Source organism: Sinocyclocheilus anshuiensis, unplaced genomic scaffold (genome assembly GCF_001515605.1).
Source record: "Sinocyclocheilus anshuiensis isolate Anshui unplaced genomic scaffold, SAMN03320099.WGS_v1.1 scaffold366, whole genome shotgun sequence".
NCBI classification, from domain to species: domain Eukaryota; kingdom Metazoa; phylum Chordata; class Actinopteri; order Cypriniformes; family Cyprinidae; genus Sinocyclocheilus; species Sinocyclocheilus anshuiensis.
Window position 1 is genome coordinate 343,800 of NW_015547673.1, and position 14,065 is coordinate 357,864.

A 14,065-nucleotide genomic window follows, 5' to 3' on the forward strand; every position below is an offset into this window, starting at 1 on the left:
CTGTTCTTTTTAAACTTTCTATTCATTAACGAATCCTGAAAAAAAATCACGATTTCCACAAAAAATATTAAGCAGCACAACAGTTTTCAACATTGATAATAATAAGAAATGTTTCTTGAGCAGCAAATCAGCATATTAGAATGATTTCTGAAGGATCACGTGACTCTGATTCAGCATTGCATCACAGGAATAAATTACAGTTTAAAATATATGAAAACAGAAAACAGTTATTTTAAATAGTAATACTACTGTTTTTTTCCATTTAATAAATGCAGCCTCTTTGAGCATAAAAGACGTACTTCAAAAACATTTTAAAATCTTACTGACCCCAAACTTTTGAAAGGCGGTGTAATACAAGGTTAGATAAAAAACAAACTTTAAAAAAGCTGGATGGTTTGCAATGGTCACAAAAAAAAAGAATAAATTACACATTTTAACATTTAAAATGGACTGTTTTGAAGTGCCCATCAAAAATAAAGTAGTTTTTTTATGCTAAAAATCTAGTGTCACCGTCTCTTAAAAGTGTTTTGCTATGATATATAATATTAAATAAAGAGTAGATGGATCAGAGTATTTGGTCAGGTGCCACTGGAGAACACGGGCTTTTGTAAATTAGTCAGAATATAGTAATAAAGACTAACTCAATCATTTAATGATCTGTGTGAGACGTAAGCTGTTGAGTTTCTGAGGTGAGAATTGAACCAATAGAAGGAAGATAGAGAGGGATAAAACTTAATCATCTGGAAGAAGTGACATCTACTAAGCTGGTGTCTTTTTAGACTATGTAGTGCAAAGTCATCTGATATGTGCTGGGGCGTTATTGCTCATGGTGTAGGTTGGGGTTACTGGGACGTTCCGTCTATGCAGTGAGGGACGAGGGGTGTGGAATATTTGGTGGTTGAGCTGAGCCCCTCAAGAGTAGATGGTGATGACCTCACGTCCACCTCCACGCACGAGGAGGACCCTGTTGAGACCTTCAGTCAAAACCTCGAGGAACTCCATGTCTGTGTGACTGCAGTTAAGAGGCAAACTTTTACATTTACATGAGAGCAGGAAGTAACTTCATTGTCAAAAAGTCTGAAGAAAAAAGGATACAGCTCTCTTCTCCAGTGCGGTTCTTAGGTGGTCCCGGCATGTTTAGCAGGACTAGTTTAGCTTCTTGTGACTTCTTCACAATGACCCCATTGAGTTTCTGCGCGTGGTGCATGCGTCTGACATTGGACTGATTCCTGTACAAAACACCAAATATGGCAAAGACTTTTTTGTGAGTGTGAGGTTTCTTTATATGACAACATATTTAGCATATTTCTACTTATCAGAGAGATATGAAGTGTTCATTCCTATGTGATAATTAAGTGCGTCATCTTTTAAAATAGTCAGAAGGTATCAAATGAAGTATTATTACTGTTATCTTAAAAGTGTACTCACAGGTTCTCCCATTCCCTGAGGCATAAGCAAAGGAAAATATCAGTGAACAACATAGTGAACAGAGAAATACAGTAACACAGTACAAATTCGACCACATCTCAGTGACTTTAACCATTACTTCAAAGGTAAGTATGCGCCAAAATTTTGTGCAGCAATATCTCAGTTGCCATGTTGGATGTTTTCTATACACGTTAGACAAATATCTTTAGCTTTTGTGTCATGTCTCACTGATTTTTTGTGTCAGGTGTCAAAAACGACACTGTTTATTTTTAATCGAAAGTGAGCTAATCAACTGAAACGAATGCAAGTGCTCCAATAATAATAATGACGAAAGTGTTTCTGTTTCAGAGTAGAGTTGAACTTACATTACTGATGTTTGCTGCAAATATGCAAGAAAAAAAAATTGCTATATAATTACATAGTCATAAGGAAAAATGTTTTTACATAATATATACTGTTTGTTTTTATTTATTTACTTTTATTTTAATAAAAATACATAAAATATTAAATAATAATTATTTAAAATAAGATGAAAATTATTTATAATTATTATTTAAAAAAAATATTAAATTCATAATTTTTTAAATTATTATAATTTTTTTGCATTTATGATAAAAAAATATGATTTCTATTTTCTTTCATTATGTCTTTCATTGTAAGCTTGTTATACATCCAACTAACGGATCGATACTTAGATCAATGAACAATGCTCAGTGGAAATACCTAAATGTGACATTGAAAATAGCTCTTGCACATCTTTGTGGGGCTGTAATTAAACTTTGTTAAACTGAAGTGTCAATACAATGATCTGGTGTTCCATAGACAAATGATTAATAAGCAAAATATCTTAATCAGCATTGGCCTATTATTTTGTTGTTGTTCAAATCTGTCGACGCATCTTTATGACTAACATCTCACCCTCAACTAACAGAATAATACAATGATTGGCTGAACATTTCCTTAATGACTTAAATCAAATTTTTGATTGATTTGTTAAAGGGATAGTTCACCCAAAAATGAAACCGGCGCTTGCGTATACTACACCAGAGCGTGTACACACCTCACGCACCGGATGCGTGCGTGCACTCAAAGCAGTTGGACATAGTGGTGAATTAGAGGTAAAATATGATATAAATACTGTTCGGTTTCTGGCAGAAACCGATCGTTTCGTGTCTTAGGACATCAATGTGTCGTCACGAGCCGCAGCGTTTAATTTGGATTTGTCTGTGCATGTTTTTTTTACTCTCTTAGATTTTATTACCATTGCCATGCATTATACGACTGATAGACTGCAACGGCTGGAGTTAAAAATCATCATATGTGCTGGGTTATTGGTCTTCTCCGTATCGTCCGTCCAGGTCATCTGCACCTCCTCTCCGGGGCTCATGGCCGCTGGCGTGGGAGCGGTAGGGGAGGTGGGGCTAGTTGGGGTGGGGGTGGCATTTTTTCCCTGAATGAGCTGAACCTGTCGAGGACAGGAGAGACGGAAAGACTAAGAGAAAGGTAAAAAGAGTGAGAGGGTAGAGAGGGATAAAAAAAATTAAGAAGTGAGAATTGTTGCTTTTCTGGTAACCACTTATTTTAGAAGGATAAAGAAAAAAGAAAAAGAGAGGGGGGAGAGATGCACTGCCAGGGTGTTAACAAGAAGAGAATGCTTTTCTAGTAGATAATGACTGAGAGAAGAGAGAGAACGGCAAAAATAGAAAGTGATAAAGAGATGCTATCTTCATGGCTGATAGGTCCGTGCTATCATCTAATCGGCCAGAAGGAAGAAGGGTTTGATTAGCTCAAATGAAAAAACAAGCACAAAGTCACACACTTGATGGATAATAACATAAAGGACAAGCTGAGAGACAGCAGCTACCTCCTCCTCAGGTTTCTCTTCGCCGCTTCCTCCCACCGACTCCTCAGCGATACTCCTCTGGGGGTGCAGGTTTGAAGGGTTCTTTCGCCGTATAGAGCCACGGGACACGTCTGTGATGCTCTGAATCTGAAGAGACAACATCAGCGCTGTTAGACTGATTCAAACAGTCAAATCAAATCTTTATATATCTCTTTATGTACAGTATGTGTTTCTTCCTCATCTACATATACCTCTTATAATGTTGACTTTTGTGTTCCACATATGAAAGAAAGTCACAGGTTTGGATCAACAGTTTTATTTTTGGGTGAACTCGTGACTTTATCAACATTGCTTTATCCTTGTAAAAATCAATTTATCTTTCACGACTTATTGCTTCAACTAAATGTCGTTTGTTAGAATAAACCTTAACTGTTTTGAATGTGCACTTGCAGTGTACATAGAATCTTACATATATATATATATACATACATATATATATATATATATATATATATATATACACTTATTTTAAAATGCCGACTAACATACTAAAGCACATGTAAAGTACTTGATTATATTTTTAACTGTTTGTTATTTATTATTACATTTAAAGTTAATATATTTTAAATGTACTAAATGCAATATACATTTTATATATACATACATTTTTCCATATGTGACCCTGGACCACAAAACCAGTCATAAGGGTCAATTTTTTTTTAATTGAGATTTATAGATCACATGGAAGCTGAATAAATAGTATTTCAATTGATGTATGGTTTGTTAGGATAGGACAATATTTGGCTGAGATACAACTATTTGAATATTTGGAATCTGAGGGTGTAAAAAAAATAACAAATATTGAGAAAATCGCCTTTAAATTTGTCCAAATGAAGTCCTTAGCAATGCATATTACTAATCAAAACTGAAGTTTTGATATATTTACGGTAGGAAATTTACAAAATATCTTCATGGAACAATAAATAGTATTTCAATTGATGTATGGTTTGTTAGGATAGGACAATATTTGGCTGAGATACAACTATTTGAATATTTGGAATCTGAGGGTGTAAAAAAAATAACAAATATTGAGAAAATCGCCTTTAAATTTGTCCAAATGAAGTCCTTAGCAATGTATATTACTAATGATAATACATTTTTTATATATTTACAGTAGGGAATTTACAAAATATCTTCATGGAACATGATCTTTACTTAATATCCTAATGATTTTTGGCATAAAATAAAAATTTATAATTTTTACCCATACAATGTATTTTTAGCTATTGCTACAAATATACCCGTGCGACTTATGACTGGTTTTGTGGTCCAGGGTCACATATAAATGACATTAAAGCATATTTTAATAACCATAAATGCTTGTCAGTACATTTGGCAGTACACCATATTTCAAAGACAATTTTGAAGTAATTATGAAATGACATAAAAAGATGTAATTAGGTGCTACTTAAGCAGGTCAAAAAAGCACACTAACATTCAGCTGATTGCATTTAATATACATTTAAAATATAATACATTTTCATTCAAATGTAAAGAACATGCAATTATGTGTCCAAAAACATTACATTCAGTTCGCACATAAAGAGATAGTTCACCCAAAAATGAGAATTCTGTCATCATTTACTCTCCCTCAAGTTGTTCCAAACATGTATGACTTTCTTTCTTCTGTGGAACATAAAAGTAGGTATTTTGAAGAATGTGGGTAACCAAACAGTTTTTGTTCTCCTCTCTGACTTCCACAGTATTTTTAAAGTAAGCTAAAGTGTACTTTTTCCCCACAATACCTCTCTCTCACGCTCGTTCTTGGTCAGATGCATCTCCTTCAGGATCTGCGACCGCTGCTCCATCACCAGGGTCTTTTCGTAGGTGTAGGCCGAGATGTCGCTGTCGTGCTTGAAGTAAATGAAAGAACAGGTTAGAACGATGGTTGACAGTATCTGTGTGTGTTTGTGTGTGTGAGTGTTTGTTTCTCACCATTTCAACCACCTCCACCTCAGCATCAAATCGCAGATGATAGAGGAACGTCATCAGGTCTTTCTTCATCTGAATGCTGTTGTCGTCCATCTGAGCCACAGTGAAGATACGTATCTTGCACTTCCTCCACACCTACAGTTAAAGCAAAATTATTGTCTAGTATAGTAATCAAGTCAGTAGTTAGTATCTCATTCAAAAACATGAACTGAATGTGATGTCAGTTTCAATGCTTAGTGAACACCCTAGGCAGCAACTAATTTAAGTCATCACATGGATAAATAAATATAAAATATATTAAAACAGTTACTTTAAATCAATGGTCACCAACCTTTTTAAGCCCAAGATCCCTGACTTTGACCTTTATGAAAGACAAGATTTATCTATTGAAGAATTAATAAAAAAAGACAACCCAGACTGTATTTCCAATTTCAGGGCTTTTATGTAGTATTTTAATAAGTGATACACCGATCATGATTTTTCATGGGCGATTCAGATTCCCTTATTTATTCATTTATTAATTTTTTTTACAAGCAAATTGATACTATTTGCTCTATAACACGCAAACTGGCTTTAACCCAAAATATCTGTAGCCATTTGAAATTAGGGGCAACCACTGCATTTGAATCACAATCCAAACAAAGATGCTGCACACGTTGCACAAGCAGATGTTTTTGATTTGAATTTTATAATTTGAAGATTTAAAGCAAAAACATAATTGTCTGACTTTAGCTTTGTGAAAGTATGCTACATAAAACATATCTGCATGAAACAAAAACAGCAGATGAGCTGAATGAGATGCAAATTCACTCTGCAGGTGGTGCTTATGGAACAGCAGCGATTTTCTATGGTTACCGCTGTAAACTAAGCAGTGCTGCGCTTATTAACACTACTTTATACAGAGGAAAGAGGAGAAGAAAATACCATTACCATCAAAACTTTTCTGAAAACAGTCAGTTCCCCTCAGTGATACATTCATATTTGTATTTTCTTCCTATATTTTGAGCATCGTGAACGGTGATCTTGCTCTGCATGCTACAGCATTTCCTCCTCTTTGCGCCCGTCTTCAGCATCTCTCGCCTCTGTTATCGTCATGTTTACAGACTCAGGCATGATATATTTTTCTATATCACTGTCCCAGTAGCTCCCGAAAATAACAGAAAAAAAAGTAAAAAAAAGTACAAAGACTGGAGAAATGTAATGTATTTTTGTACTTATTTTTCTGTTATTTAAGGGAGCTACTGGGACAGTGATAAAGATCGACAGGTTGTTTCACAATATTACTGATTTTACTGTATTTTTGATCAAATAAATGCATGTGTATACACATTTTGACACCTCTTAAAATAGTGTAAATATCCATAATGATGTTACAAAACTGTCACTGAGCTTGTTGCACATTGTGGGATTGGTGTATCTGTGAAACATCTGAAAAAAAAAAACATATCTTAAAAATGTATCTTCTATTCTGAAAAGCCTTGGAGTTGGTTGCATTCCTCTGATACCTAAAATGCTGTCTAGGTAGGCAGCTCACTAGGGTTTAAGTCAGAGCTGTATGGTTCTTGTCCACATGCAAAGTACCATTATCCACCATCAATGATAAAACATTTGCTCCAACATTGATCTGATCACTCTGCCAGCAGTACCTTGTGCTGGCGCAGGAGGAAGGGAAGGAGCATGAGCAAGCCTCCGTCATGGACAATCCACCACACGTCGATGTGGCCCTCAGTGAAACGCTCTCCATTTGATGGATATGCAGAGATGTTCTTCGGCACCAGCATGGCCAGGTGAGCTGCAGTGGTCTCCCTAACAACCTCTGTGGGGAAAAACAATAAAACAAAAACGCATACCAATAAACTCAAACACACTCATTTGTGAGGACATACATAGAGCTGCACTGGGAAAACAATCTAATTGTGATCATGAGCTGCTCACGTGTAAGAACACAGTACGCTGACATAAAATGGTAATATCTAAATATCTAAAACGGGTGTTGTTCAAATAAAAAAAATATCATTTAGCATCACTAAATCAACCTAAATACATTCATTTATACCAACACAAAGTTTTTTTACGGTTAAGGTTAGGGACAGGTTTGGTTTTATGGTTAGAGTTAGGTTTAAGGATGGGTTAAGGTGTAGGGTTAACAGTGTAATTAGAGATGTAACTACAGAAATTAAATATATAACTACAGGAAGCTATTTTTTAAATACAAGTACAATGTAAAAACATGTATGTACACAAAAAGTGCATTGTATCAAGTGATTAATTTAAATGTAAGCACATAGTATTTAAAGTCACTTAATATAAAGTAGGTCCCTAGTCATACACATGAATGTATTCAATATTCATCTATGTAGATATCTATGCACTCTTTATCATTTCTCATAACAGGCAGTTTACAATCTTGTGTGTAAGAGTCGCTTTACTGCTTGATAACATAGTGATATCAGTAAAGCTGAGCCAAAAGTCATGAAAACATGGGTAGAAAGTTAATCAACCAGCTATACCAGAGGCTCTGCTATCTTTGTTGCACTGTCCAAACTAACCTAACATAATTACTTCCATGTCAAGTCTTGTCTTACCAATGAAGTTCCTACAGCGGTGGTGCTCCTCAGCCTGTTTCCAGTTCTTAGGGAAGCTGACCAGAACCGTGTTGTGACGGAGGCCACCTAGACCTCCAGCCTGGATCAGGTGTGAGGTGGCGTCCCGCAGGTTAGAAGAGATCACTACCTGACTGAATCCCTTCACTTTCTCGACCTCCATCAGCTTCCTTAGGGACTGAGAGAGATGGAGCTTATTAGCGTCATTTCTGCAGGAGCTCAGCTCTGATCCTCTGTGTGTGTGTGTGTGTGTGTGTGTGTGTGTCTGTGTGTGTGCGCATGCGTACTTGGTCTGCTTTCTGTGCCTGTGGCTGGTTGTTTAAGTAGGTGCCCTCCACACACGCTCCCACGATGGTCAAGCCTTTGCCCGCTTTCAGCTGACTGGTCAGAGACAGCAGTCGAGGCTGCTCTACGCTCTGCTCCCCATCCAAACTCATAAGCACCAGAATCTGGGGCCTGGAAGATTGATAACATTTTAAAAATGTAAAATACATTCTCAATATTTTGGATGAATGTAATTTGACGTGAAAACCATGTAGTGCATGCAATACTTTACTGCTCGTTTGTTGTGTGAAGAGGCATATTACTGATCAGTCACTAACCTCCAGTTTTTAGTGTGAGGAGGACCTTCCTCCAGCCTCATCAGAGCATAGCGGGCGGCACTCAGAGAAATACCACGAATCCCATCACCCCACTCCTTCTCTGCCCTACAAAGATCAGGATCAGGTTATGACTTTAGATATTACAAATTATAGTACAAAGTATGAAATCATGAGATTACTTTACAATTATTTTGTATTTCTATTGACATCACTATTTTTAACAAGAAATAAAAAAGGTTTATACATTTAACATTGTTAATAGATATTGAAAGATGTCAAATTAATCAAATGAATCTATCTTCAAAAGTTTGGGGTCAATATGATTTTTTTTTTATTAATACTTTTATTCAGCAAGGATGCATTGAATTATTATTAAAAGTGACAGTAAAGTTATTTATAATGTTACAAAAGATTTCAATTCATCAAAGAATCCTGAAAAAATATAATATGGTTTTCACAAAAATATTAAGCAGCAGCACTGTGATAACAATAATAAATGTTTCTTGAGCACCAAAAATGTTAAAATGATTTCTGAAGGCTCACGTGACACTGAAGACTGGAGTAATTAATCACAGGAATAAATTAAATCTTAAAATATATTAAAATAGAAAACACTTACTTTAAATTGTAATAATATTTCACAATATTACTGTTTTTACTGTATTTTTGATTAATTAAATACTAAACTCCTTGGTGAGCATAAAAGCATAAAAGAACAAAAAAATCTTACCGACCTCGAACTTTTGACATATTAATCATTTACTTTGGCTTAAGTACATTATAACAGAGAATATAAAATCAAATAAGTGAATTCTAGAAACATGTTGTCTTTTTTTAAAGCATGCTTATATTTATCTCAAACTATACTAATGGGTCTTTATACATGATACTTTGGCCAAACCTTATATTAAACCTTAGTATCTTCCACTAATAATCATCTGAAACTACAGTATATAGATTTACTGTGAATAATTACTCATTACACCACATTCGTCAGGCCTTTAAATAAATCCTCTAGCAGAAAAAACTAAAAGCTGTACAGACAATAATGCCTTTTCTGCCAAGAGTGAGATTGATCTAGTTAGTGTGAAACTCATTAAGTTTTTTCCTTTTTTTCCCCTGTTGTCGCCTCCTCCCGAGACTCATTCAGGTTTGCTTACCCGCAGAATTCGATGTATTTGTAGATGCAGCTGGCGATTACCATGGCAACAATGGCGTAGTACCAGGAGCAGAGGAACATCAGGGTAAGACACAAGCTCATGCCCAAGAGTGACAAAGCCCTGGAGAGACATTACAGTCCAACTCATGCTCATTTGTCCAGTTAACAATTGCTGTGATTTTGGTGTCATCTGTGTTTATAATAATAACGATAACCACCACAGGTGACTGTAATCTTAGCGCTGGAAGAAGGACTTAATTATGTGGTGTGATGTCTGTAGCCTTCACTTTAAGGTTAAAGGTTACAAAAGACTTTCATCCTCTCAAAGCAATAATTTTGTGAACAAACACACTTTCTGTCAGTGACACAAACCTAAGGGAGCAGGTGTTTGTGTGTGTTTGTACCAGTGGTAGAACTTAAAGCGTGGCCTCCAGTTCGGGGTCCTGAGGAGCGTCTGCAGCGCACAGGCCAGATTTACAAACATGTAGCACATGAGGAAGAACCTGCAGAGGAAAACAGAGCATCAGAATATTCATCAGAAAAATTATATAGAGAAAACACTTCCCCATTGGAAATTCTCATGTTTTGCAGTAATGGACCTTTATTTATTGATTGATTGATTTATTTATCTACTTACAATTATTTAATATTTTATGTTAAACTGAAAACAAATTTGCCAACTTTTAGTTACTAAGCACAAACTAATAGTATTTGGTAAGCATTCAGTATAGGGGTTGGCAGTACAATTATAGTACAATAACATTTTTGTTTCCCATTAAAACAAAAAAACAAACAAAACAAAGCAAAAAAAAAAACATGGGGCGGGTGCATTAAAAATGAACGTGTTATTTTTTCCCCATAACTAATTAATTAGATTAAAGCGTTAAATTGACAACCTTAGTTTTAAAATAATAATTTAAAATATTTCCTATTTAAAAACAATATTCTTAATTAATAATAATAATAATAATATTTTAGAACAACAATACAATTAAAGAAAGCATACTCGAGGATAGGCCAGAAGATACTTTAGAAAGGCCATAAGTGAATTATGATGCTTTTTCAAGCCAAATCATGCAGTTATGGCATCTACCAGCAGAGACTAACTGACTCATGCCAGACGTTGACCCCTTAATTGAAGCCTCTTGACTACACACAAGTGATCTCCATTTAACTACCTTGGCTTTAAAAACCAATGGGCTGCATTAGTGATAATTTATGTGTGTTATATTAAAGGTGCTGAATATTTATGAATTCAGTTATTCTGGATTTTATGCTCATAATTACATTAGACCACTTTGTCCAGATCAGTTTGAAATCAATGCTGATCAGCGAAAGAAAGACAAATGAAGTCACTGTGGCTTTAAAGTGGGGAGAAAAAAACCCCAAAGCATGACAAAGTCCATACTTTTATCAGCTGTACATTTGTAATGCAGATCTACAAAGGTTATAAGGGGGAATGTAGTGAATACAAAGTGCTGAATTAATGGTATTTTATTGTGCTATATACCTGTAAATAAGTTTAGGAAATATTGAAGAACAGGCTTTTGGAAAAGAGGCCATTCAGCATAGTAAAGAAGTTTTATTACAGCAATATTGAGAAAGTAGAGACAGTTTATTGCTGTTGTTTCTCTGGGACTCATAAAGAACGAGGTGTGCTGTGCAGGGGTGTAGCCGTCATTTCAGAAGTGAGGGGGACAGGAATGTCAAATGTAGTGTTGTCAAAAGACCCGGTATTTCGGTACCAAGTCGGTACTAAAAAAATGAAAACGTTACTAGGCCTAATTTATTTATTTATTACCTGGAGATGACTTGAAAAACACACATAAACCATATATTGTAGCAATCGTGTGTTTGTTGTCTTCACATTTCATCAGTCAAAACGTTTCTGCTTTTTATTCAGTTTAGTTACAGCGATAGCCGGTTGCCTTTGTCCATATTAGGAATTTCCTGGCACGTACTGTAGTAAGTTATTACTTCTATGAGTCCGTTTTGGACTTTCTGCATGAGAGCACCCTCTGGCTTCAAGTATGAATGAAACACACGCTGCATGAATGTGTTAAGCGCTCCTGATATTCACATCTCCTCATTTTGGAAATGAGTAAAACATATCCAAAATGATGTAACTATCTTGTCTCTTGTGAACTTAAATCTAGATTTATTCACACTGGCGCTTGAAAACCTCTATGTGAACACACTTGCATGAAAAAGTGCGGGAGATGAATTTACGTTTTAGTAAAAGTGGGGGAAACACGTACCCCATGTCCCCTGCGTATTCTATGGCCATGGTGCTGTGTATTTTTGGGGAGTGTTGCTTACATGGACAGAATGGGTGCGACTGCATCCAGGGAGGCGATGAGAATGCCAATCTCACAGATGCAGGCCGTCAGGAGGAGAGCCCATGTAGGTTCACCGTTAGCTTTGCCATGACCAAACACCTGTCAAATACAGAAGGACCACTTAGTATGATCAAGTATGGAAGCATCAACAGATAGATAATCAGAGGGCAAATGTATAGATGCACCCTGAGGAAAGGAATGATGCCGTCTCGGGCGATAGCCTGAAGGAGGCGGGGTGCTCCTGTCAAACTCTGAAGCCCTGCCCCACAGGTGGAGAAGAAGGAGCCAAACACAATGACCCAGGGCGAGGGCCATGCCAGGGTGCCAATAACCAAGTTACCATTGACACCTTCACCAAATCTGTGTGTTTAGAACAGTGTTGTTATTGCTTATTGTAATAGTGCCAAAAACATTCTTAATTGAAATAAAGCTGAAATAAAATAAAATAAATATATATATATATATAAATATTAAATGAAAACTAGAAATATGGCCTTGGTAATTAAATGAAATAAAAAAGTTTAAGTTTAAATATTAAAATTACTAAAACAAAAATTGAAATAAAAATAATTTAAAGCAAAATAGAAATATTAAAACAAAACTTAAAAATTACAAAAGCATATAACAAAATGATTAAATCTAAAATTAAATTGAAAACTGAAATCTATATGTTTAGAAGAGTGTTGTTATTGTTAACTAATAGTATTAAAATCATTTTCATTCATTGAAAAGCTGAAATATGATAACAAATATAGATATAGAAAACTTAAAAGAAAATTAGAAATGTTCCCTTGGCAATTAACTGAAATAAAATAAAGTTTGTTTAAGTTTAAATACTAAAAATACTAAAACTAAAATTGAAATAAAAATAAATGAATGCTAAATAGAAATAGTTAAATGAAAACTAATAAAAATGACAGAAACATATAACAAAATCACTGAACTTAAACTAAAATGTAAAAACTGAAATCTTTGTGCCTCGAACTCTTATTATATATATAAACTGTTATTATTGTTAACTAGTAGTATTTAAATCATTTTTGTTAAAATGAAATAAGGCTGAAATAAAATAAAATTAAAATATCAGATGAAACCCCTTGGCAATTAAGTGAAATACAATAAAGTTTGTTTAAATATTAAAATGACTAAAAATGAAATTGAAATAAAAATAAATGAAAGATAAATAGAAATATTTATACAAAAAATCTAACAAAAATGGCAAAAGCATTTAACAAAACAAAACTAAAAATAAAACAAACTAAAATTAAAGTGATCAACTGAGCTGAAAAGTACCCATTTAAGTTATATATAAGGCTATACTGAATCCAAAGTGAATCAAACTACAGACTCACTTGTCCCTCAAAACGACTCCGTCCACACAGGCTCCAAACAGAAACACACTAGACATGTCTACAAGAGAAAAATTTAGGAGAACGACACAAAGCAGCAAAAAGGCATTCACCCCATTTCAGCTATCCGGTTACATTGTATCCTGTACATTTCAAGATTTGCAGTTCTGCATTGTGTGAAAGTCATGGGTCATTTATTTATGCAAAGCTGGAGCAGTTCATTGCCTTCAGAGTAAAGGATACAGATGATGGAGGTGGTTGTGATGGCCAGGATGGTACCAACAGGGATGGATTTCTGAGCGTCCTGCAGGTCACCAGAACGGTTGGAACCAGCCATGATACCTGTGACACACACACATTATATCTGGAAACACTGGTGTTTGTGGGTCAGGTTTTGCCTAGACTGAGGGGAACAAATATAATAACAAAAAAACATCAAATCAATTTTTGCAGGTTTTCCTGAATAAAAAAAGAAAAGAAAAGGAATATCAAAGGTAAGATTCTAATTAACATAACAATTAAATAAAAAAATGGCCATAAAAAAATGGTCAAGGACAAAAACATAAATTAGACATTAATATGAATAATTTCCCTTCTAGTTATCAAACTGTTGTAGTGACCTGTGACGGAGGGGAAGTAGATGCCAACCAGCAGGGTGAAGAAGCTGGTGATATCAGCCAGGACGTATCGGTTAGTGTTGGTTTCTGGGGCCTCAGGGTCGAGTACTGCTGGTATACCTCGCTTCTCTAA

General features: G+C 35.2%; 1 protein-coding gene across 1 annotated transcript in view; it reads right to left on the reverse strand.

Annotated features, from left to right (window-relative positions):
* Positions 1-496: 496 nt before the first annotated feature.
* LOC107702850 (solute carrier family 12 member 5-like) overlaps positions 497-14,065 on the reverse strand; it is a 52,593-nt gene continuing 39,024 nt past the window's right edge. Inside the window, exons 10-28 of the mRNA XM_016505278.1 lie at positions 13,936-14,052; positions 13,559-13,657; positions 13,319-13,376; positions 12,152-12,326; positions 11,947-12,065; positions 10,032-10,130; positions 9,629-9,748; positions 8,469-8,573; positions 8,154-8,322; positions 7,849-8,044; positions 6,910-7,079; positions 5,267-5,398; positions 5,077-5,184; positions 3,293-3,418; positions 2,725-2,920; positions 2,368-2,395; positions 1,429-1,443; positions 1,096-1,229; positions 497-1,004 (exon numbers count right to left, since the gene is read on the reverse strand). Of these exons, the coding sequence (XP_016360764.1) occupies positions 913-1,004; positions 1,096-1,229; positions 1,429-1,443; positions 2,368-2,395; positions 2,725-2,920; positions 3,293-3,418; positions 5,077-5,184; positions 5,267-5,398; positions 6,910-7,079; positions 7,849-8,044; positions 8,154-8,322; positions 8,469-8,573; positions 9,629-9,748; positions 10,032-10,130; positions 11,947-12,065; positions 12,152-12,326; positions 13,319-13,376; positions 13,559-13,657; positions 13,936-14,052 (2,258 nt within the window). The 3' untranslated portion in view covers positions 497-912. The remainder of the gene's footprint in view (positions 1,005-1,095; positions 1,230-1,428; positions 1,444-2,367; positions 2,396-2,724; positions 2,921-3,292; positions 3,419-5,076; positions 5,185-5,266; positions 5,399-6,909; positions 7,080-7,848; positions 8,045-8,153; positions 8,323-8,468; positions 8,574-9,628; positions 9,749-10,031; positions 10,131-11,946; positions 12,066-12,151; positions 12,327-13,318; positions 13,377-13,558; positions 13,658-13,935; positions 14,053-14,065) is intronic.